This window comes from Oratosquilla oratoria, chromosome 29 (genome assembly GCF_046742065.1).
Source record: "Oratosquilla oratoria isolate Oo_2021 chromosome 29, ASM4674206v1, whole genome shotgun sequence".
Lineage (NCBI taxonomy): Eukaryota > Metazoa > Arthropoda > Malacostraca > Stomatopoda > Squillidae > Oratosquilla > Oratosquilla oratoria.
The window spans coordinates 32,568,337-32,591,722 of NC_134805.1; the positions used below are offsets into that span (position 1 = coordinate 32,568,337).

General features: G+C 39.2%; 1 protein-coding gene across 2 annotated transcripts; it reads left to right on the top strand.

Moving 5' to 3' along the window:
* The first annotated feature begins 413 nt into the window (after nt 1-413).
* LOC143040704 (UDP-glucosyltransferase 2-like) lies at nt 414-15,534 on the top strand. Of its 2 annotated transcripts, XM_076212033.1 has the most exons (13): nt 414-580; nt 3,054-3,238; nt 4,029-4,157; nt 4,259-4,390; nt 4,805-4,998; nt 5,599-5,694; nt 8,650-8,740; nt 9,528-9,619; nt 10,067-10,200; nt 10,709-10,825; nt 13,119-13,338; nt 14,764-14,907; nt 15,108-15,534. In XM_076212033.1, the coding sequence occupies exons 2-13, from the start codon at nt 3,083-3,085 to the stop codon at nt 15,253-15,255; spliced, it is 1,653 nt and encodes a 550-aa protein (XP_076068148.1). In that variant the 5' UTR covers nt 414-580; nt 3,054-3,082; the 3' UTR covers nt 15,256-15,534. The 2 variants fall into 2 exon arrangements, with proteins under 2 accessions (XP_076068148.1, XP_076068149.1); XM_076212034.1 differs by lacking the exon at nt 10,709-10,825 and having other exon boundaries at nt 419-580.
* The last annotated feature ends 7,852 nt before the right edge of the window (nt 15,535-23,386 follow it).

Genomic DNA, 23,386 nt, shown 5'->3' on the forward strand with positions numbered 1-23,386 from the left:
ACGGCAAGGAAGGACAGAAGTTAAAAGCGATCAGTATTCTTGAGGGGGAGTTTCCAGTCATCAAAGTGATGTATGCCTCTGGTCCGTAGGGGTGCTGCAAAAGTCTCTAATGTATTTGGAGAAGGAAGTGAGGGAGACAGAGGAAGAGCGAAACGGAGAAGTACACAGGAAGAGAGACAGAGGAAATGAGAGACGGATGGAAATAGACAGAGGAAATGAGAGAGAGAGAGAGAGAGAGAGAGAGAGAGAGAGAGAGAGAGAGAGAGAGAGAGAGAGAGAGAGAGAGAGAGAGAGAGAGAGAGAGAGAGAGAGAGAGGGGGGGAGGGAGGGAAGGGAGGGAGCAATAGTTAGTTATACGTCACTCATGCAAATCTGAACCGACTAGCAGAACTCGACATATCTGGATAAAAGTAAAAAGGACGAGACATGGCAACTGCGTGGTGAGGGCACACCAGCCCTCACTGGAGCTGGACACCTCACACCCAGTTCGTAGCGGCAGTCACGCGCTGACTTCGCCCAGAGAACGACTGACCATCCCCCCAGGAAGGTCCTCCAAGGTCTCCTCATAGACGCAGTACTAGTAAGCCCAGAGATGTGTTCTTGTGTTATACGTTATAGATATTACATTATCCTTCCCTCCCTCTACACTTTCACTATGATGAAACACTTCTAACATATTGAGAAGATGGGGAACCCTGGAGGACGTCAAAATATAATTCGTGTGATCTTATTTATCTGATATTCCTCTTGATGTGAAAGAATTGGGCCTGTTAAGAGGAATTTGATGTTTATATATTCTGGTCGTAAGATACTATCATGACGAAGATCCGAGTCAAATCTAATCAGAAAATATTTGTAGATAAGATAGTATTCCTCCTTTGTGTCTTACAAGCAATTATCCATTTCAGTGGTGTACGTCTGGTAGGGTAAAAAAAAAAAAAAAAAAAATAAATAAAAAAAAAATTATATATATATATATATATATATGTATATATATATATATATATACACATATATATATATATATATGTATATATATATGTATATATATATATACAGACATGGCAGAATTAAATAAACATAAAGAGAAATTGTTTAGTTTGTTAAACAAGCAATTGATACATTTAAAGTGTTTATAAATGGTCATAATGTGAATAACTAATACTTGGTTGACACCCCCTTTGCTTTTTTCAATGCAAGGACCCTTCTAGGCGTGCTAGTGATTAGTTCACGAATATCATCTTGAGAAATTTCTTGCCATGTTTCCCGTAGTAATCCTAAGATTTCGGGCTTTGAAAATGGCTTCCTGTTTGTGAAGTTGTCAATCTAATATGCCCCAGAGGTGTCCAATAGGGTTCATATCCGGGGACTGAATTGGCCATGGAAGTTTCCTGATCCCATTTTGGCTCAACCAATTTTGTGGTGCTTGAGCAGTGTGACAAGGAGCTCCATCTTCCATAAATAGGAAGACATTTTTATTCATTATACCACTGGAGAATTGGAATGAGTCCTTCCATTAATATAGAAACATATTTGCCTGAATTGATGTTTCCTTGACACTCCACAAGCTCTGATCGACCATTACTCCAAATTGCACCCCACACCATTATTGAAATGCCCCCATGTTTCACATTTGGCTGCAGTCTTTTGAGGTCAAACTCTTGACTACAGAGTCTCCAGACCCACACTCTTCTACTGTCAGAAAATAATGCGAATCGTGACTCATCAGAGAAAATGACAGTGCTCCAAATGGCCACAGGTCTCTCCACCATCTCAACAGCCCAGTCCTTTCTGTGCTTGATATTGGCTGGACGAAGGAGTGTGTAAGAGGCTGGTAGATGAAGGTAGACAAGTAGGTAGATAGAGGGGTAGGTGGCAAGAAATTCATTTTTACGAGTTAAATGTTTTGAAAACAATAGCCGCGAAGGAGTTGCGGAGTTGCATAATCTTGCTCACCGTCTAAAGTTTGTAAACAGAGCTAGGGTACCGATATTTGCGCTGATGTGACGAAATGTAAACACTAAGCATTTCCACTTCTATTGCTTGCATAAGCAGTATTGCTTGAGACGGTGTAACAGTCTTTCTGATTGGAGAAGGGTGGAGGAGGAGAAAAAATTATTGGTGCATTGGGTGAAAAGCCACGCCTTAAGGGGAGGCACTTATTTGTAACGGTCATAATTATTGGATGAATTAAATAGTGACGTCGGAACAGAGATAGCTTAGTGACTGGATTGGGGATCCCAGGCGGGAGTCCCTTGGTGTTAATAAACATGTCAAGTGTAATATTATTCGGAAGAAACGAAGAAGAAAATTTACGTTTAATTCATCCCCATTGAGAAATATTACTTGCTTACTAAAGAAAGATATGATGAAAGACATACTTACTTAAGTGAAGGAAAGTTGAAAGTGAATGAAGAAATATAATGCCATAGAAGGAACAGTTAACATAATTAAATCAGTAATTACAGAGAGAAGGGAAATGAAGTGAAGGGGTCAACAGAGTGGTTTCCTTCTTGCAGCTCTGCCATAGTAACCCAGCTTGTGTAGATACCTGACAGCTGTTCTGGGACTGACATCAGCTTGTGCTGCTATGTCAGAGGCCTTGCGACGTGGATCCTCTTCGACATTTCTTTTGACAATACGCAAGGTTCTTTCTGAGGGCCCGGGACGACCTGAATGAGGTTTTGTGTCCTTCTTGCCCTCTCTGGTGAATTGTATAATCACTCTATTAACAGGAGAAAGGGGTATTGACAGATTTTCAGATATTTTCCGTTGACTAAATCCACCTTCATGTTGACCCACAATACGACCTCGCTGAAATTCAGATAGGTCTACTGCTCCTTTGGTTCGTGGCATGCTTGATTAATCTTGTATGTAATCTGAAACATAAATCTAGGGAAATATAACATATTACGTAAATTTGAATAAAATTAAGCATTAAAGAAGAGCAGAAATGCAGTTTTCTTGGTGTCTATTCAATTCAGTCATGTCTGTGTATATATAGATATATATGTATATTTATATAAACTTGAGAATTTTTCCCCCACCCGCAGGGTGACCTAGGTGATCTGCAGAGGACACAATGCACGTCGCTCCCCTCCTGCTGGGGGCAGCACTGGCACTCCTGACGGGGGGCACGGCCGCTTCCAAGATCCTCTTCCTGGCTCCCATCGCTGTCAAGAGTCACGCGGGCTACTTTGCCTCCATCGTTACGACGCTGGCCAGACATGGTCACGAGGTAGGTGTCTCAAAAGCTGTAGAAGTGCACGAGTGAGGGAGAGTGTGTAAAAGAGTGAGAGTGAATGAAAGCGAGAAAGAAAGAATATGTGCGTGTGATTCATCATGGCCTTGGATCACGTGTTGGACTCGTAACCGACTGTTATTTCCCTCTCGGAAGAGAGCGATGTGTGTGTGTGCGCTCGCGCGTGCCTGTGTGTGTGCGCGTGCGTGTATGTAGTTATGTGCGTGTGTTTATGTATGTGTGTGTGTTTACCTAACTGCAACATACTAGAAGGGGTCTTGCCTCGCTCTTTCTCTAACCGCCATAACTTATTTTCAAATTCACGTATGTTTCGAGCTTGTGCTATTCTAGGTATAGTCAACTGAAATTTCTCACATCCTTTAGGTACTTACTCAACAAATATCATTACATGTTTTGAACTCAAGTGTGGTTCTAGCATGTGCTATATTAACTCCAGGGCTATTCCAGAAGTCTACACATTAGTGTGGGAAACTGAAATTGTTCATATCTTCCAAAAATGTTTATTTTTTCTAGCTTGTCCATGACCTCACAAAGTCCTCATTTCCCAAACCACGAGATCTTCAGTTAACTTTGTCCATTTCATTCGAGGATATGAACTCCGCAATAGAGTACCTTCCCTCCATCCCTCTCTCTTCAATATTTCAACAAGGACAGAGCCAGTGGTTCCATTCTGTCCTCATACAACTTATCTAATCAAATATGAAACTACAAGTGAATTGGATGTTACAGTGAGTCAACAAATGTCACTAGCTAATGATCTTTTCAGATGACCTATGTCACGCCTTTTGCTTCGAACAAGGAAACTGCTAACATCCGAATGATTGTCTTACCAAACCTGGACTTTTCCCCGTACATACCCACCATGTTTAAGGGTACAGTTGCATCAGGGTTAAAGGTACCGACCTCCACTTTTGTGTTTTTACATAATCATGAACTTGATTCACACTGTGCCTCAAGTGACAGTTGAAGCTTCACCTGTCTTCTTCCCTTCTACAGCTAGGTGCAACCTTTTGTGCTGATGGTCTTGAAGATCCCAAGGTGACACAGCTATTGAATGAGACCTTTGATTTGATCATAATGCCCTCCGGAGGAGTAGACTGCTTCCTCTCATTTGTACATCATTTCAAGGTAGAGTTAATATATATTTTTAAGTATTATGTCTTTATGGAAGAAGTATCCCATGATCTCTTTCAGTACTACAAGTATCTTAGTAGTGTTCAGTACTTGAATACCAGCAACTTTCCTATGACGTCCACTTATGTTCATAATATATTTCTTCTGTCTTGTCTAGTTTCCCCGTTAACTACTGATTTGAAAACAAGTGTTTTGCTTATGATTTTTTATATTTTTGATAATTCTACACAATGTACACTTGTATTTCTGTTGAATATGAATTGATAAAATCTACTAAATGTGACTTTTGATGAAGAAATAAAGAGAAAGAATCTAATGAACCATAGTTATTAACAAGTGATTATAGCAGTGTAGTTGTTAGAAATTATATCTCTTTGTAGGAATGATACAACTCCAGCTCTTTAACAGGTTCCTTTTGTGATGGTGATCCCTGTTGGCCTGGCGTTCGCAGTCGATGATCTTGTTGGTAATCCCAGCTTTCCATCCTATGAAGTCAACCTTTTCTATGATGCTCAGCCTCCACTGTCTTTCATGATGCGTGCAATCAACATCGGTCTGGATTCCTTCCAGCGCATATTGACTTATTTCTTCATTATACCTTTGTATGGGCAAATGCACAAATAAGATGATTAAAACATATATTTCAATGAAATATAGGTTATATATACATATACACATACACTAAACTTCCTCTTTGCCCTTATAAGGGTGTGGCTGAGTCAAATCACACTGTCACATAATGCACAACCAAATTATACACGATCACCACTCCCAACTTAGCACTCTGGGGATGAAGGGTCAACTTATCCTCTCTCACACTGTTTGGATCAAAGGCAGTGCAACAAAGCACAACTCTCCCAAAGCAAGGCCCAGCAACTGGACTTTGTTTACTTGAACTGCTTCATTATATGACAACACCTCTGACCATCCACCCAAAATAATTCATGCTCAATCAATCAATCCATTTCCACCGGTCTCTCTTCCAGAAGACCTGTGGTCTTCAGGTAATTGGCAACAGTCTCTGCTTTTATGATTTATGATGTTTTGAATTTTTTCATCAAGGAACTTTTGTGACCAAAAGGTATTCTGACATGTAGAAAAAAATGAAAGTTCAATATAGAATAAGTAGACAAATTAAATACATACATTTCCTTAATGAATGCACCCTGAATATTCACTTTTCACCCCTCCTCTGGTTACAGGGCTGAGAAGGAGAGTCAAGCACGTGGCCTCCTTCCAGACGACATGCCATCACTTCATGAGATGCGCAAGAAAGTCAGTTTGATCCTCCTGAACAGGTCAGTAACTGGCAAATGAGATACTAGGACCATCTTATTATGACATCATGACAACTTTTTAAGACTTCAGAGTACTGTAATGACTCAGAACGCTCTAGTATGAAACCTTGAGCTCTGTATTTACCTTGTATCTTACTGGAAGGGGAGCTATGCTCGCGTTGTCCGTCTTTGTATCTCGCATTGTCTAGTTTGCTTTTAAATTCGTGTATAGTTTTTTGCACACACTATTGTTTGATCTAGTTTGTTCCAGATATCCACCACTCTGTGTGAAAAGCTGTTTTTTCAGGTTTCTTCTATAACTATCCTTTTTGAGTTTCTGTCCCCTTGTATTTCTCTTATCCCAATAGTAAGTCCTCTGAAAACTGACTTGAAGTGGTTGTTCATGACTTCAGCCATTTCTAAATCTTCTGTAGGTTCTATATTTCCGTGACATAGTTTTACAATTTCCTGTTTATTTTTAAGTTTACCATTCACATATCTATAGAATAGTTTGGGTTGATTTTTTTTCATAGTTTCTGTTTTCCTCTCTACGCATTTTTACATATCCATTTCTATGGTTGATATATATTTGCCTCTTTCCATTTTTTTCCATCTTTATCTCTTCAATCTTTCGCTTCACTGTATCTTCTGTTGAACCAGCACTTAGTATACACCTTTTCCTGTTTCCGTCTTGGTACATATTTATTCACTCCTTCATTATAGATTTTCATCAAAATCATCCATTTCTCTTTAACTTGTGTCTATTTTTTGAAAAAGTTTTCCCAGTTTGCATTATGAAAGAATTTCTTTAGTTTCCCAAAGTCCGTTTTGTTGTACATCAGTGTTGTTTTCTGTGAGTAAAGGCAGCAATGACTGCAACAGCTCTGTAGGGAAGAGGCCAAACGCAGAGTATGGGAGTCCAATATATTTTACGTTTCGCCCAGCAGGGCTTCTTCAGAAATAACATCGATGAAAAACATTTTACTCCTTATATAGCCCGAGCCTTGCGGGGAGAAACAAACATTAAAATGGTGTACTCACAATTTGCGCAAATTGCTTGTTACTTGTAATTAAAATTGCCAATGGTTTGTTAATTGTAAAAAATCCACTATTCTGATTTATATTTTCTATGAGGGATATAAACGCCGATTCTAAACATCTACGTTTCATTGTATCGTTTTCAATGAAACGTAGATGTTTAGAATCGGCGTTTATATCCCTCATAGAAAATATAAATCAGAATAGTGGATTTTTTACAATTAACAAACCATTGGCAATTTTAATTACAAGTAACAAGCAATTTGCGCAAATTGTGAGTACACCATTTTAATGTTTGTTTCTCCCCGCAAGGCTCGGGCTATATAAGGAGTAAAATGTTTTTCATCGATGTTATTTCTGAAGAAGCCCTGCTGGGCGAAACGTAAAATATATTGGACTCCCATACTCTGCGTTTGGCCTCTTCCCTACAGTTCTTTTCTGTATTTCTCATTTCTCACTATATTTCCTCCTTTAGTTCAACCTTTATTAGTATGTGGTCACTCTTCCCAAATGGTGTCTTGCATTCAATTTTATCCACAATTTCAGGTTCTGCTGTATATATTAAATCTAGTCTTGATCATTGTATGTTCTATATTCATGTCAAGTAATACATTTCCCATAGATCCTCTCTGCCTTTCATTGTTATCTCTTCTCAATAGATTTCTTTGCAGTTAAAATCTCCCATAAGTACCAGGTTGCCTCCATCCTTCAGCATTTCATTTAATGAATGGCTTATATATTCTAACATTTTTGAATGCTTGCCCTCAATCCAAGAGCCCGTTTTTGGGGGTACATATATCACCACAAACTTTCTACCTTTCATGTCGCTGTCTTCAACTTTTATCATGATAATTTCCACACTGTTTTTACTCTCTGTAACCTTTGTCACATTTAATTTCTTCTTGGCCAAAAACATGATTTCTCCTCCCTGTTTCTCGTTTCTGTTTTTAATCCAACAATTATAACCCATGTCCAACACTATTTGGTGGTAGTGGGGCCCTTAATTTCGTCTCCACATTTCCCATTATATCTGGTTTTTCTTCTGACAGGTAATCATTAAGTTCACTCAATCCTGAGATTAATCCATCTATATCAGTATAGGCTATTTTTATTTTTTTCTTCTCCATCCTATTTTCTATTCCTTTCGTTTTGCTTACCTTGGTGTACCATTTTCTCAGTCTCATGTCTAAGGCACTCCAATAGAACTACTTGCTTTTGGTCTCAGTTCTTTTCGCTTTTTTTTTTTTTTTTTAAGCTTCATTTCTTAGTGTCTTCTCTCCTTCTCTTTCCTCAACATTTATTTCTCTTTTTATCCATATATTGTTGTAATGTTCACTCTTTGCTAACTTACCTGATTTTGCCAATCTGTCTTCTACTACCACTTGTGATCTTAGTTTTACCTTTAGGGGTCAATTTCTTTCTTTAAAATATTGTGCCATTCTATATACTTCTATTTCTTTTACTATTTCTTTGTCATCGTCTTGTACTTCTTTTAGAATTATTTTTGCCATTTCTTTTTCTGCTTTTCTCTCAAGTACCTAACTAAACCATGTTTTTCCTTTAGTCCATATACTACATTACACTTTTTCTATCCACTGTATTTACTTTTTCTTTGATTACTTGAATAATTGTGTCTTTTGCATTTTCCTGCATCTATTGCTTTACTGTTTCATTAAAACCCATTTCCTCGTTTTCTCTGTTTTTATTACATTTCTTAATCTGCAAAATTTTCTCACCTAAGTTTTCTTTAATTCTTTTAGACATTCCCTGTATTTTGTGATTTACCTGATTTTTTTTTCTTGATTGGTGACACTGATTTCTTGCATGTTTGTGCCCCTATTATTCTATTCATTTGTGAAGGTACCCCATGCCCACTAAACTGTGTATAAATAAAGTTTCTTTCCTTTGTGGTGAAAATGGATGCTAACACCACCACAGTTATCGTGCTATGGAGATCCCAAGACCTTATGTGCCCACTGTTATCCATGCTGGAGGACTCCATATCCATCCTCCAAAACCTCTTCCTCAGGTATGACCATTCTTCATTACACCTTTCCTTACTCTTTATGAATGTTCATCACTTTTATTGTTGAGGTGTCTTGATCATATTCTGGTCACTGGTGGGTGGATATATTCATCTTAGGGCATCAGTTGTCACTTTTTACTGACTGGAAACCTACAGCTCCACAAATGTTGGCAATGTTGCTCAGGCTCCCCCAAAGATCCTCTAGGAAGAAATGTTGGACATTTGTCTGTATCGTATTAGTGTAGTACCATTTCTATAGCACCAGGTTATAGAAAAAATGGGAAGAAAACAATCATTGGATGTCAATCCTTCTTACCTGAAATAATGGAAAAAATACTGTTGAAAATTATAAAGATCTTGGGGCCAGTCTAGAGGTCGAATGTCAGCCCCTTAGGACTGTACCTCCAGACAGAGGTAAGGGTGCTCATGGGATTTAAAGATGATCAGAGGGGAGGTTATTCCTATATAGAAGATAAAACAAAGAATCAGTTCATCTGCCAAAGTATTATTTTACTCTAAAGAGAATATCAAAACATCCCCTGAAGGTTTTTGGCCAAACTAATATTTTACATATTCTAACATGATCAGGTAAAATTCCTCTTTAAAAATCTTGTTTCTTAATATCATTTTGAAATTACTACACTGACCAGCTCTTTTATTAATGTTTTATTAATGTTCTCTCTTCTACTATCTTAATGCATTTCATAAACTATAATCAAATATTCAAGAATATTTAATGGTCCTTAGCTCCTTGGTTATCTATTTACTTATAGCAAATTTTCACTTACAGGACCTGGAAGACTGGGTACAAGGAGCTGGGGATGATGGAGTTATCTACTTCAGTCTTGGTTCATTGGCTAATACCTCAGATATGCCTGAAAAGTATATATTTATTTTTTCTTCAAAGACTTAGATCTTTCACAGGATTGCTGCCATTAAAACCTGTTTTGGATTTGCCTCACTTTAGTTCTAAATATTGTGCAAAATTAGAATATTTCCAAAAGTGCTTGACATCTTTGAAAAAAAATTCTTGGAAGGAAAATTATTTTACTATTACTCCTTTATCCTGGTGACAGCATTCCTATATTTTGTTCTGGCTTTATTTATTTATAATTTAACTGAAAAAGTAGGGTCCCAAAAAAGTCCATTTTATTGTAATCTAGTCTTTAGCTGAATAAAGTTGTCTAGCATTTACCAAATTAATTCTGTAAGGGACGTCAATTGGCTGAAGGCCCTTAACCTGAGGAAGACTTGTCATAGAAATCTAAAACATTATAAATGTTGACAAGTTCAGATTCCTGTGGTTCACACTATTACTCTTGGTTGCAGCTACCGTTTGGCTTTTGTACGTGGGTTGGGTCGTCTGAAACAGAGAGTACTCTGGAAGTGGAACAGTGGATACGTGGAGGACCTGCCACCCAATGTGTATGTATCAAAGTGGCTTCCCCAGCAGGATATCTTAGGTGAGCAAGTTAAGATTTCAACACCCATTTGTTATTAGTGGTCCACTTGTCTTTCTCAAGTGTGAAATCATTAATGAGCAAACAAAAATTCAATGAAACATATTATTATTCTTTTTAATTTGGTTTTGCTAGTTGCTGCAAAATGGGACAAAAGCACATGTGGGAACATTATGAAAAAAGTAAGAAATATGCTGATCATTTCTTAAATAGAATAAACCTCCACGCATGGAATTGAATACTACAGTTTGAAGTTCAATGTATTGGGATCTAACATAACACTTAAATGAAATGGTACAAAGCTATATCTGCTCCAGTCACTCTCTTCATTTGTAAACTGACTTGGCTTTACTATGGACAAATAGGTATGTCCAGCATCATGGGTCAAGGACTTTAACAAGCTCATCCTTGACCAACTCTCCTGCAGCTCGCAATCTATCTCTCTGGAAAACTGTTAGGATGGATGGAGAACTCTGTTGCCAAGTATAATGAATTCCTTGTAATGCCACAGATATGCTTGCTAATGGACTCATGAAAAGTGGAAACTTGGTCTTCAGTTCTTTTGTGAGCCCTTTTCCTAGATCTACCCTAGATATCATGCCATGGGTGACCACATGTCCTATCCCAGGTACCTGCACTAACTCTGCTCTGTACACTTTTTTCATATATTTCTACTGCCTTTCCCATTCTCATTACTGGTCTATCCTATTCACCTAATGCACAGGAACATAGAAGGCATTGCTACTAAATGGCACAATATGCTTCTGCCTCAAAGTACATGTGTCCTACGGAAAAGAAGGATCATAATATGCGTGTGACATGGGTACTCGATCCCGGTATAATGAACTCCAGAGAGCAGGAGTCATATCATTGTTGAATAAAGTCTTTTAACCATGTGTGTGGCCGTGATTGGCTGTGTAGGCGACTTGGGCGTTGGCCATGGGGGTCGGTTGAGGGTGTGCTGCGTGATGTCGGTGGTGATGGGGATAGCCCCTCGGGTGTCGTGATCATGGTTCTCATGTGGCGACAATTCCTTATGGATACTCGACAACTGCCATCCAGCCTGACGGTATCCTGCCGGTGTGGGAGTGCCTCGACAACTGTGCCGGTCCTGTCCCAGACATTTGAAGCCTGGTTCTGCACTCACACGCAGGCATCAGGGAGGAGGGGTGGCAGGGTTCTTGCTGGGCCGCTGTTGACTAGGATTTCGCTGATGTCGACAATCTGTTTCTCCCGCTGGCGAAGCGCTCTGCCTCAGTGTTGGGTGACTTGGAAGTGTCGGCCGGCGGTGGGCACCCCGTCCCGTAATTGTCTCCCCATACCTAGCTGCGCGGGCGACTTGTCGATTCCCCGAATCGGTGTATTTAGGTACTGGAGTTGGGCCATTGAGGCTGTATCTGTGTCGAGGCTGCTACCGCCTTCGGTGTTGACCATAATGAAGCGCTTCGCAACCTTGACTGCGGCCTCTACCCTGCCAGATTGGGAATAATGGGTGGATGAAAGTCTTACCGAGACGCCCCATTTCTTGAAGAACTCAGCCATTTTTTCACTGGCCAGATTCGTTCCGCCGTCCGTCGATATTTGTTGTGGGGCTCCCCAGCGGGTAAAGTACCTTCACAATTGCGTTTTGATTCGATAGGATGAGGTGCCATTGGGAAAGTGGGCCAGTTCCAGCCAGCCTATCAGCCTGTCCGCGCACGTCATGTACATGTAGCCCTGGTGCTGGAACATGTCTGCCACAGTGCATGGGAACAGGCATTCAGGGGGAGGGGTTATGGTGTATGTTTCAGCCGGTAAGGATATGCCAAAATGCGTCCTCGATGCCGCTGTCGTACAACAGGGTGTTATCCATACATTTGTGCTCCCTTACTATCCCTTGTATGGCGTCGTCGAACCGCTTCGTGTATATGCATCACCAGCAGATCAGTAGCCCATAGGGGTGCGGCGATACCTGTACCTACCCCATGGCGTGATGGACGAGGTGATGTTGCGGCTGTCCGGGTGGAGCTCCTCCTGGTGATATCCCCAGTGTGCATCCACTACCGACTTGTAGGAGTGCTTGGGAATGTCAGACACCATGTCGAAGGATGTGGGGGCATGGTGAGTCTCCCGTAGGCATGCTGTGTTGAGCCGCTGAAATCCGGCGGGTTGACCAGACTTCTTGGCCACCACCATCATTCGGGCGCACCATTCGATGGGCAGTCCAGCCGGAACAGGTTCAATGACCCCGCACCTCACATCTTCGTCGAGTTGTGCTTTGACGTCTGCTTCCCAGTGTTTCGGCACCGATGCCGGCGTGTGACACGCGTAGGGTGTGGCTCTGGGGGCCAGGTGGATTCGATGTGGTGGTCCGTCCATTACCGGCAGCGGTACTCTTGAGGTGTTGATTGTGGATGCTGAAAAGTGTCGTAGTAGCTACTCCTCGAGCCTGGCTGGATTCTCCTCGAGCGGGGGGAGAGGCACTGTGGATGGTTTGGGTGGTGGCTAGGTGAGTGGGCTCGTCTCTGGTGTGGGCCGGGCATGTGCTACTTTGGGGGAAATGTGTGGGAAGCTCCCGGGTACCAGATGTAGCGCCTTGCAGGCATCGAGAGATGGGAAGAGATCCTTGGCTGATTGCCTAAACTAACGTACATCCCACAGCTATAATGTATGGGTCATACAGTACAAGCACGTGCAGGCGGTGCCAAGTTGTAAGATAATAGATTAAGGACATATGTTTGCATGTTGTTTGAGGAGAGGCCCTAGTTTTCTCTTATATCCATCTTACAAGACTATTTCATACAGGATCCAGTTATGAACCACTGTGATAACAAATGCTGTTTTTCATTATATCGATCACAGTTTCCATGTACTTGCTATTTTCAATTATAATTCTCTGTAAAACTTGCATATTTGTATATAGAACTCTTTATTCTTGGCAGCCCATCCAAATGTGCGTCTCTTCATCAGCCATGGTGGTATCCACAGTGTGCAAGAATCTGTTTACCACGGAGTGCCAATTGTTGGCATGCCCATGTTCTCAGACCAGTATCACAACTTGGGACAAGGAGCTCGTGAGGGATGGGTGCATCTCTTAAAATGGGAGAACCTAACAGAAGACACTTTAGTAGCAACTGTGAAAGCTGCTTTAAATGATCCAAGGTATTGTACATGATTATGGTAAGGTGTTTAGATATGATACATGCAGATATTTTCAGTGGCAAGAGTGAACAATGAGAACACAAACTAATAGGTATGACAGTGACCCATACATATATACAAACCTTGAATGTCAGAGTAGTTAGTTTGTGATCACAGTAGACCTATGACCTTGAGGTATTTGGAGACAAGTTTTGTCACATCTCTCCAAAGAATCTGTAAAAAAAGCATCAAGGAGAATGGATGGAGCGAAGAGGGCTTTGCATGTATGTGGAATGAATCAAGCAGGAAAGAATACAGAAGATATGAGTAAATGAATGACCAATATAGCTCTATTTCATAAATCATTTTGAGTGGATGAGGAAAGGGGAGGGGTCACCATATGAAGCAGTGGGGGAGCAGTTCTAGCCTAGCTGTTGGGACCCATGAAACTATGCCTTACTGGATTCCTTTTGACACAAGCTCTGATGAAGTGCAGGCATACCCTTTATCCATGAGGTGCCAAGATAGATGAGTTAAGTAGGTTAAATTGCATAAGAAGCATGTTAATTCAGATACCACCTTGCTTCATTCTATTGATCTGTTGTGATTTGCAGTGGCGGCGCCAGAGGGGGGGGGGCTTGGCCCCCCAAAAAAGTGGCCAGCCCCCCCATTAGCCCCCCCAACTGAAATGAGCAAATTGAAAATTTAAAACACTCATTGAAATAATTTTATTAAGTGGAATTTTTAATTGCCAGGGCTAAAGATTTGTCAGCCATCAGTGCTAGCCCTACCATTAACCCCCTCCCCTTCTGAAATGAGGATAATATATGTGTATTATCATATTACTATTAGCCCCCCCAAAAATTTGCTCAGACCCCCCTTAGCCTCCCCAACTAAAAATTCCTGGCTCCGCCACTGGTGATTTGTCTCCTAGAAACAGTGTTCTTGTCTGGGTAAGGCAGTGCAATATGAGGTGCTCAGCATCTTCTGTGTGGTAATTGCATGTGGGGCTAGTCCTATTATGTAATACCATCATTCTAAAGCTGGCTGATGGCCAGAATGCAGACATTTAGAGTAGTTCTTGTGATGAGAGGGATTTCTCAGTAGGGCTTATGTCAGAGGGTTTGATGGAGTAGGGAGTTTCATGCTAACTCTTAGAGTGTTTTGCAATTCTTTTTTTTACATTGGGCTCATAATGTATTGCTGATATACGAGTTGTATGCTGCCAGTATTTTTTGTTACAGTTGGAGCTTGCTTTATGTAATGGGATGGGTGTGTGAAACCGAGCTTTTGTACAAAACTATTTGCTCATTTTCATGGTGTCATTTGTGAATGGCAATAAACTTATGGCCCCCTTGTAAGTGGGATAGAACATTTGGTGTATGCATAAGTAAATATATGTAAATGACCCTAAAGCCAAATATTTAATGGAAATTGCTCAACTAGACTTCAGGAGAGTATGAAGAGGAAGAGTATGATCATAAAGGACCAGCCCATGAGTCCTGAAGAGACCGTTGTCTACTGGATTGAATATGTCATTCGCCATGGTGGAACAGAACACCTACGATGTCCTGCAGCAGATATGAATTGGTAGAGAAACATGTTCTACTCTTTATATAATCATAAACCAGTTATTGCAAGCAATACTTATTTGATGAAAACTTAGTGTAACCAAGATTGAGAACAGGTTGATAAAATTTTATGGCCTGCAGAAACCTGCAATTAAACAATTAAGATGGATGACAGATTCCACATCTTGAGATGTATTGACATTAATTCCATCTTTTCAGGTTCTTCCTTTACAATTATGATGTGTGGATCACCATCTTCATCACAATGTGCCTCCTGTTTTACCTCAGTTTTGCTATGCTGCGGTGTACCCTGAGATTCTGCCTCAAACGATGTAGTCACTCTGATGTGAAAAACAAGACTGAATAGACTTAGCAATAGCATTTCTCAGTGCCATAAAGAAATTGATGGTAGTGGTGGTGTTAAATACGACACTTCTATATGAAGAGTACCAGTTTATGTAAAATTACCATATATCAGTCTTGAAGGTTCATATGTTCATATATACATAAAAGATAGCATTACTGTGCTGTGATATCTTAAATGACGCTTGGTTCCTTATTTGAAATATCAGGGGGTTCCATTTCTTGTTTATGTCCATGAAGATTTGCTCAGTTTTTATTAAAAAGGTATTAATAATGAATTCTATTTGGTAATGTTTATCTGCACACCAACAATTGTAAGATTTGAAACAAAGCATTTTCAATAAAGAAAATTAGATAAAAAATCCCAGTGGCACAGGGATGCAGTGCCTGACTGTTGCAAACAACATATATGAGAAGGCTGTGCCCATTTTCATATGAAGTATACCATGCAGCCTGGTGGTTCCCACATAGATACATGCACCCCCATGGAGGATTATGAATACAACTTTTAGGTGTGTGTGTGTGTGGGGGGTTATGTCGGCTGAAAGACTTCTTGTTCACAAGGTATATACTCGATATGTTAAAACCTGTCATCCAAAGAAATTATCATATTAAAAGTCATGACCAAGTGGTACATACATACATACATATATTAATGTCTATTTCCCCCTCACAAAGGAAGTAGCCAAAAAACAAAGACACAAAAAACATTCCCACCCATTCCATCCCAACATATTCCATTCCCATTCACCCCACTTCCTCCCTCTTATTTTCGCATTTCCTGGATGACGGGTCATCTCTACATCTTGCCAACTGCTCTGGGTTAGAAGCAGTGTAGCAAGACACAGCACATCCACAGCAAGGCCGTTTCATTTAATCGGGGACCCCCACCCTTCTCCATCACATCATGCAGAAAAAGAGAAGACAGGGAGAAATCCTTTCAGGCTACATCAAAATATCATTCACACATACTCCCTCACCCCATTTCCATCCCACTCCCTTCCATGCATCACAACATTATCCATACACAACCATTCCCCATTTACTCCTATCTTCTGTCTTCTCCCTTCATTCCTCAACAGACATTCCCCTCCTTTTCTTTCCTAATACCGCTTTTACCCCATCCATCAATCTCATCCTTGGTCCCCTCATGTTCACTCCTTCCACCTCTGCCTTCCACACCTCTTGCACTGATCTTTCTTCACCCATTCTTTCCATGTGTCCAAACCATCCCAATACTTTTTCATCAATTCTATCTCCCAACTGCCTTTCCACCCCCACTCTCCTCCTCACCTCCTCGTTTCTCACTCTATCTAGCCTAGTAACCTCTATCATACTTCTCAGCACCTCATCTCAAACACTTTCAGACTCCTCCTCTCTTCCTCTCTTATGCTCTATATTTCTGCCCCATACAGTGCTGTCAGCAGAATCACTCCTCCATACAATCTCCTCTTAGCATCCATTCCCAAATGTCTATTTCTCATTACACTTTTTAATCCCCAAGGCATTTACTTGCTTCTCTCAATCTATATTCTACCTCTACCTCCACTCCACCCTTTCCTGCCACATTCACACCCAATTATCTAAAACTATCCACTTCCTCCAGTCTCTCTCCCTTAATACACATCTCCAATTTGCTGCCACAATCTCCCATTGTACATCCCATCGCCTTACGTTTACCCACATTTATCTTCAACTTCCTTCTTTCGCACACCTTCCCAAACTGCATCACTAACTTCCTCAATCCCTCTGATCCTGCCACAAGCACAGTGTTGTCAGTAAACAACAACTGGCTTATCTCCCACTTTTCTTCATTTTCTTTAACCATCTCCAATCTCTGGTCCATTACCCTTACATTTACCTCTCGCACCACCCTATACATAGGCTCTACTATTCTCTTAAACTGACGAAGGCGATGGAAACAAAGACAAGGTTTGCACAGAGTGAAGGATATAAGGAATAAAGAGAAAATACAAAGGGCAGGAACCAAACAGGTCCCCAGCCTGGCAGATAAACCAGATGAGGAAGGTGACGAATGTGTGTATCAAGTCGTGTCCCAGGACGATCTGCTTGCGGGGAAGGGGGGAGGAAATGAGAAAGCAAGGAGACCTCGAGCCAGGTTCACAGTATGATACTCCGAGGCAATCTGAATCTTCGGCGTTCCTCTGGTCTTTATATGCATGTGCTGGAGGCCCGTTTCAGGATGGGCAAAGGCGGGTTGGTTTTACCAGTTTAATAATTAGTCCTGATATAATACAAAAACTGCTGGCAAGTCCAGAGGAAAACTCCTGAGGTTGCCAGACATCCCTAACTTAACCTACAAAATATATAAAGGGGCGAGCCCCGCGAGGGGGTTGCCAGAAATATTATGTATGAAAAGGTGGCATTATTCAGTGTTGCCAGCAAGAAAAATACATATAAATGTGAAGATCGTTGGGCCCAGTCCCAGGGCGTGAAATTTCCCAACCGTGTACGCAACAGGGCGTCTAGGTGTGTTGACATGCGATACTCCACAGTGTATTGGGCCTGTCCATCCCTTCCTGACGAATGGTCAATAGCTGACTAACGACCCATGTCCCTGAGTGTCTGGCTGAAGGGCCTTTTGAGAGTTGTCCATTCATGTACGAAGTGAAAGAAACCTCCTGGTATCAATCACAGGGCTCGGTCAGCTACCATCACCGTCCTCGGTGAGTCTGTACTTATAGAAATGTGTGTGTGTGTATTTACCTAGTTGTATTTACCCAGTTATATTTTAGGGGAAGGGGAGCTATGCTCGTGGTGTCCCGTCTTCATATCTCATTTTATCTAAACTATTTTTAAATTCATGTATTGTTTTTGCACACACCACTTTCTCATCTAACTTGTTCCAACTGTCTATTACTCTGTGAGGAAAGCTGTTCTTTTTTTAGATCTCTTCTATAGCTGTCTTTCTTGATTTTCTTTCCGTGTCCTCTTGTATTTCTATCATCCCATTTTATCAGATTCTCTCTATCAGTAATTTCTATGCCTTTCATGATTCTGTAAATAGCTATCAAATCTCCTCTCTTTCTTCTTTACTCTAGTGTCTGTAGCTCAAGTTTTGCCAGTCTCTCTTCATATGATAGTTTTGAGAGTGTTGGTGCCAATTTTGTAATTGCTCTTTGTATTCTTTTAATTTTCTTATATATTTGTTTGTACTTGGTGACCATATCGTTGCTGCATATTCCAATCTTGGTCTTATCAGGGTGATTAGAAATTTCTTCACCATTTCTTCATCCAGGTATGTAAATGCAACTTTGATTGTTCTTATTAAATTATAAGTTTCTCCAAAAATCTTATTTATATGTTTCTCAGGTGACATATTATTCATAACAATGACTCCCAGGTCCTTCTCATTTTCTACTTTTTTATACTTTCTTCTCCCAATTTATATGATCCTGTTATTCTGTTTTTGCTTTTTCCAAATTCCATTATACTACACTATTTTGTATTGAACTCCATCTCCCACTTCCTACTCCATTCCTGTACTTTATTTAGATCACTCTGTAGTGATTCACAATCTTCTTCCGTGTTCACTTTTTTCAGTAGTTTTGCATCATCTGCAAAGAAGCTCATATAGCTTTCAATTCCTTCATCCATATCATTAATATATATAGCAAACATTATTGGGGCCAGAACTGTTCTTTGTGGAACACCGCTTATTACTTCATCCCATTTTGAGTGTTTGTCTCTTATCACTACTCTCATTTTTCTTTCTTGGAAAAAGTCTTCCATCCAATTAAGCAGTTTGCCCTGTATTCCTCCTTCGGTTTCTAATTTCTTAAGCAACTTTTTATGTGGTAATTTGTTAAAAGTTTTTTTTAGGTCTAGAAATGCACAATCAGCCCATCCATCTCTTTCTTGTATTATATCTATTAGCCTTGAATAGAAACATATTAAATTGGTGACGCATGACCGTCCTTGTCTGAATCCAAATTGCCTTGGATTTAGCACGTTGTTTTTTTTTTCTAGATATTTTACCCATCTACTTTTGACAAATCTTTCACAAGTTTTTGCTATTGTACTTGTTAGAGAGACTGGTCTATAGTTGGTAGGGTCTTCTTTATTTCCCCCTTTATATATAGGTACTATATTTGCTTTTTACCAATCTTCTGGAACTTTTCCTTCTTTCAAGGAACTGTTTATTATGCTATGTATTTTGTCTGCCAGTTCATTCCTGCATTCTTTCAAAATCCAGTTTGCTATTTCATCTGGTCCACGCGATTTTCTGACATCAAGATTACTCAAGTGTTTCAATATTCTATTCTTTGTTACTTCTATTTCTTTCATAGAGGGGACTTTCTCTTTCCATTCGATCTCTTCAGGTTGTATGTTCTCCCTTGTAAACACTGATTTAAAATGTTTGTTCATAATTTCCACCATTTCAATTTCCTCTGTGTATTCAACTCCTCCTTGTCTTAATTTCTCCAAATCTTGTTTGTTTTTCAGTTTGTTGTTTACAAATCTGTAAAATAGTTTTGGTTGATCTTTACATTTTTTTTATGATATCTTTTTAATATTTTCTCTTTTCCTCTCTGCACGTTTGTACATATTCATTTCTATAACATGTATATATTTTCCATTTTTCAGGCCTTCTGTCTTTTTTTCATCTGGTCCAAGCATTGTCTCTTTTGTCTTTTAACTCCCTACAACTTTTGTTGTACCAGCACTTTACATATTCTTTTTCTTGTTTCTGTCTTAGGACATACTTTTCCATTCCTTTTTTATAAATTTTTGTCAAAATATTCCATTTCTCTTCCACTGTTGTTTCTTCTTTGTATATTCCTTCTCAGTTTTCTTTTTGAAAGAATTCTCTTATTTTATCAAAGTTTGTTTTTTCATACACCATTCTTCCTTTTCTATATTGTTCATTTCTTTTCATGTATTTTTCCTCATTTAGTTCCAGTTCAATCAATATGTAGTCACTTTTACTTATTGGTGTTTTATATTCAATCTTTTTCACTATTCTATGTTCAGATGTAATTATTAGGTCTAGTCTCGATGGTTCTTCTTCCTTTTCTATATTGTTCATTTCTTTTCATGTATTTTTCCTCATTTAGTTCCAGTTCAATCAATATGTAGTCACTTTTACTTATTGGTGTTTTATATTCAATGTTTTCCACTATTCTAGGTTCAGATGTAATTATTAGGCCTGGTCTCGATGGTTCTTCCTCATTTCTATACCTAGTGTTCTCCTGTATCCACTGTGTCATTGTATGGTCGGTAATCATCTCAAGTAGAGCGTTTCCCCATGAGCCGTCTCCACCCTTTATTGTCATCTCTTCCCAGCAGATTTCTTTGCAATTAAAGTCGCCCATCATAACTATTCTTCCTCCATCTTCCATTATCTTATTTAATGTTATCTTTGTGTCCTCTAACATACTTTTATGTTCACTCTCTTCCCATGAGGCTGTTTTCGGAGGCACATAATTTATCACAAACTTTCTGCTCTTCTTATCTCTGTCTTCCACTTCGATCATAATCATCTCTACTGTATTCTTTCCATATGTGACACACCTCACGTTTATATCCTTCTTAGTCAGGAACATAACTCCACCCCCTTGTTTTGTCTCTCTGTTTCTAATCCAATAGTTATATGCATCATGTCCTACACTGTTGGGTGGTAGTGGACCTTTTAATTCCGTTTCTACAATTCCCATTATGTCCGGTTCTTTTTCCTTCAAATAATCATTCAGCTCATTCAATCCTGTTATTAATCCATCTATATTTGTGTAAGACACTCTTAGTTTTCTGCCACTTCCATTGTGTTCTCTGTTTCCCTTTTGTTTTTCTCTAGTATGTCGAATTTCCTTAGTTTCATATTCACTTCTCTCCAATATAATCTCTCTTTTTCTGGCTCTGTTCTGGTCTCGTTTTTTCCTTAGCTTCAAGTCTTTTCTTTTTTTCTTCCTCTCTCAAAACAAAAACAAGGGGGTGGAGCTATGTTCCTGACTAAGAAGGATATAAACGTGAGGTGTGTCACATATGGAAAGAATACAGTGGATATGATTATGATCGAAGTGGAAGACAGAGATAAGAAGAGCAGAAAGTTTGTGATAAATTATGTGCCTCCGAAAACAGCCTCGTGGGAAGAGAGTGAACATAAAAGTATGTTAGAGGACACAAAGATAACATTAAATAAGATAATGGAAGATGGAGGGAGAATAGTTATGATGGGCGACTTTAATTGCAAAGAAATCTGCTGGGAAGAGATGACAATAAGGGATGGAGACGGCTCATGGGGAAACGCTCTACTTGAGATGATTACTGACCATACAATGACACAGTGGATACAGGAGAACACTAGGTATAGAAATGAAGAAGAACCATCGAGACTAGACCTGATAATTACATCTGAACCTAGAATAGTGGACAAGATTGAATATAAAACACCAATAAGTAAAAGTGACCACATATTGATTGAACTGGAACTAAATGAAGAAAAATACATGAAAAGAAATGAACAATATAGAAAAGGAAGAATGATGTATGAAAAAACAAACTTTGATCAAATAAGAGAATTCTTTCAAAAAGAAAACTGGGAAGAAATATACAAAGAAGAAACAACAGTGGAAGAGAAATGGAATATTTTGACAAACTTTTATAAAAAAAGGAGTGAAAAAGTATGTCCCAAGACAAAAACAAGAAAAACAATATGTAAAATGCTGGTACAACAAAAGTTGTAGGGAGTTAAAAGACAACAGAGATAAAGCTTGGACCAGATGGAGAAAAGACAGAAGGCCTGAAAAATGGAAAATATATACATGTTATAGAAATGAATATGTACAAGTGTGCAGAGAGGAAAAGAGAAAATATTAAAAAGATATCATAGAAAAATGTAAAGACCAATCAAAACTATTTTACAGATTTGTAAACAACAAACTGAAAAACAAACAAGATTTGGAGAAATTAAGACAAGGAGGAGTTGAATACACAGAGGAAATTGAAATGGCGGAAATTATGAACAAACATTTTAAATCAGTGTTTACAAGGGAGAACATACAACCTGAAGAGATCGAATGGAAAGAGAAAGTCCCCTCTATGAAAGAAATAGAAGTAACAAAGAATAGAATATTGAAACACTTGAGTAATCTTGATGTCAGAAAATCGCACGGACCAGATGAAATAGCAAACTGGATTTTGAAAGAATGCAGGAATGAACTGACAGACAAAATACATAGCATAATAAACAGTTCCTTGAAAGAAGGAAAAGTTCCAGAAGATTGGTAAAAAGCAAATATAGTACCTATATATAAAGGGGGAAATAAAGAAGACCCTACCAACTATAGACCAGTCTCTCTAACAAGTACAATAGCAAAAATTTGTGAAAGAATTGTCAAAAGTAGATGGGTAAAATATTTAGAAAAAAAAAACAACGTGCTAAATCCAAGGCAATTTGGATTCAGACAAGGACGATCATGCGTCACCAATTTAATATGTTTCTATTCAAGGCTAATAGATATAATACAAGAAAGAGATGGATGGGCTGATTGTGCATTTCTAGACCTAAAAAAAACTTTTAACAAATTACCACATAAGAAGTTGCTTAAGAAATTAGAAACCGAAGGAGGAATACAGGGCAAACTGCTTAATTGGATGGAAGACTTTTTCCAAGAAAGAAAAATGAGAGTAGCGATAAGAGACAAACACTCAAAATGGGATGAAGTAATAAGCGGTGTTCCACAAGGAACAGTTCTGGCCCCAATAATGTTTGCTATATATATTAATGATATGGATGAAGGAATTGAAAGCTATATGAGCTTCTTTGCAGATGATGGAAAACTATTGAAAAAAGTGAACACGGAAGAAGATTGTGAATCACAACAGAGTGATCTAGATACAGTACAGGAATGGAGTAGGAAGTGGGAGATAGAGTTCAATACAAAAAAGTGTAGTATAATGGAATTTGGAAAAATCAAAAACAGAATAACAGGACCATATCAATTGGGAGAAGAAGGAATGAAAAAAAGTAGAAAATGAGAAGGACCTGGGAGTCATTGTTATGAATAATATGTCACCTGAGAAACATATAGATATGATTTTTGGTGAAACTTATAATTTAATAAGAACAATCAAAGTTGCATTTACTTACCTGGATGAAGAAATGGTGAAGAAAT

What these genes read in the sequence shown, in the direction of transcription:
- LOC143040704 (XM_076212033.1), top strand. Translation starts at nt 3,083, where the DNA reads ATGCACGTCGCTCCCCTCCTGCTGGGGGCAGCACTGGCACTCCTGACG. An exon ending in CATTTGTACATCATTTCAAG is followed by an intron (nt 4,391 to 4,804) that starts GTAGAGTTAATA and finishes GCTCTTTAACAG; the next exon opens with GTTCCTTTTGTGATGGTGAT. An exon ending in TATTTCTTCATTATACCTTT is followed by an intron (nt 4,999 to 5,598) that starts GTATGGGCAAAT and finishes CTCTGGTTACAG; the next exon opens with GGCTGAGAAGGAGAGTCAAG.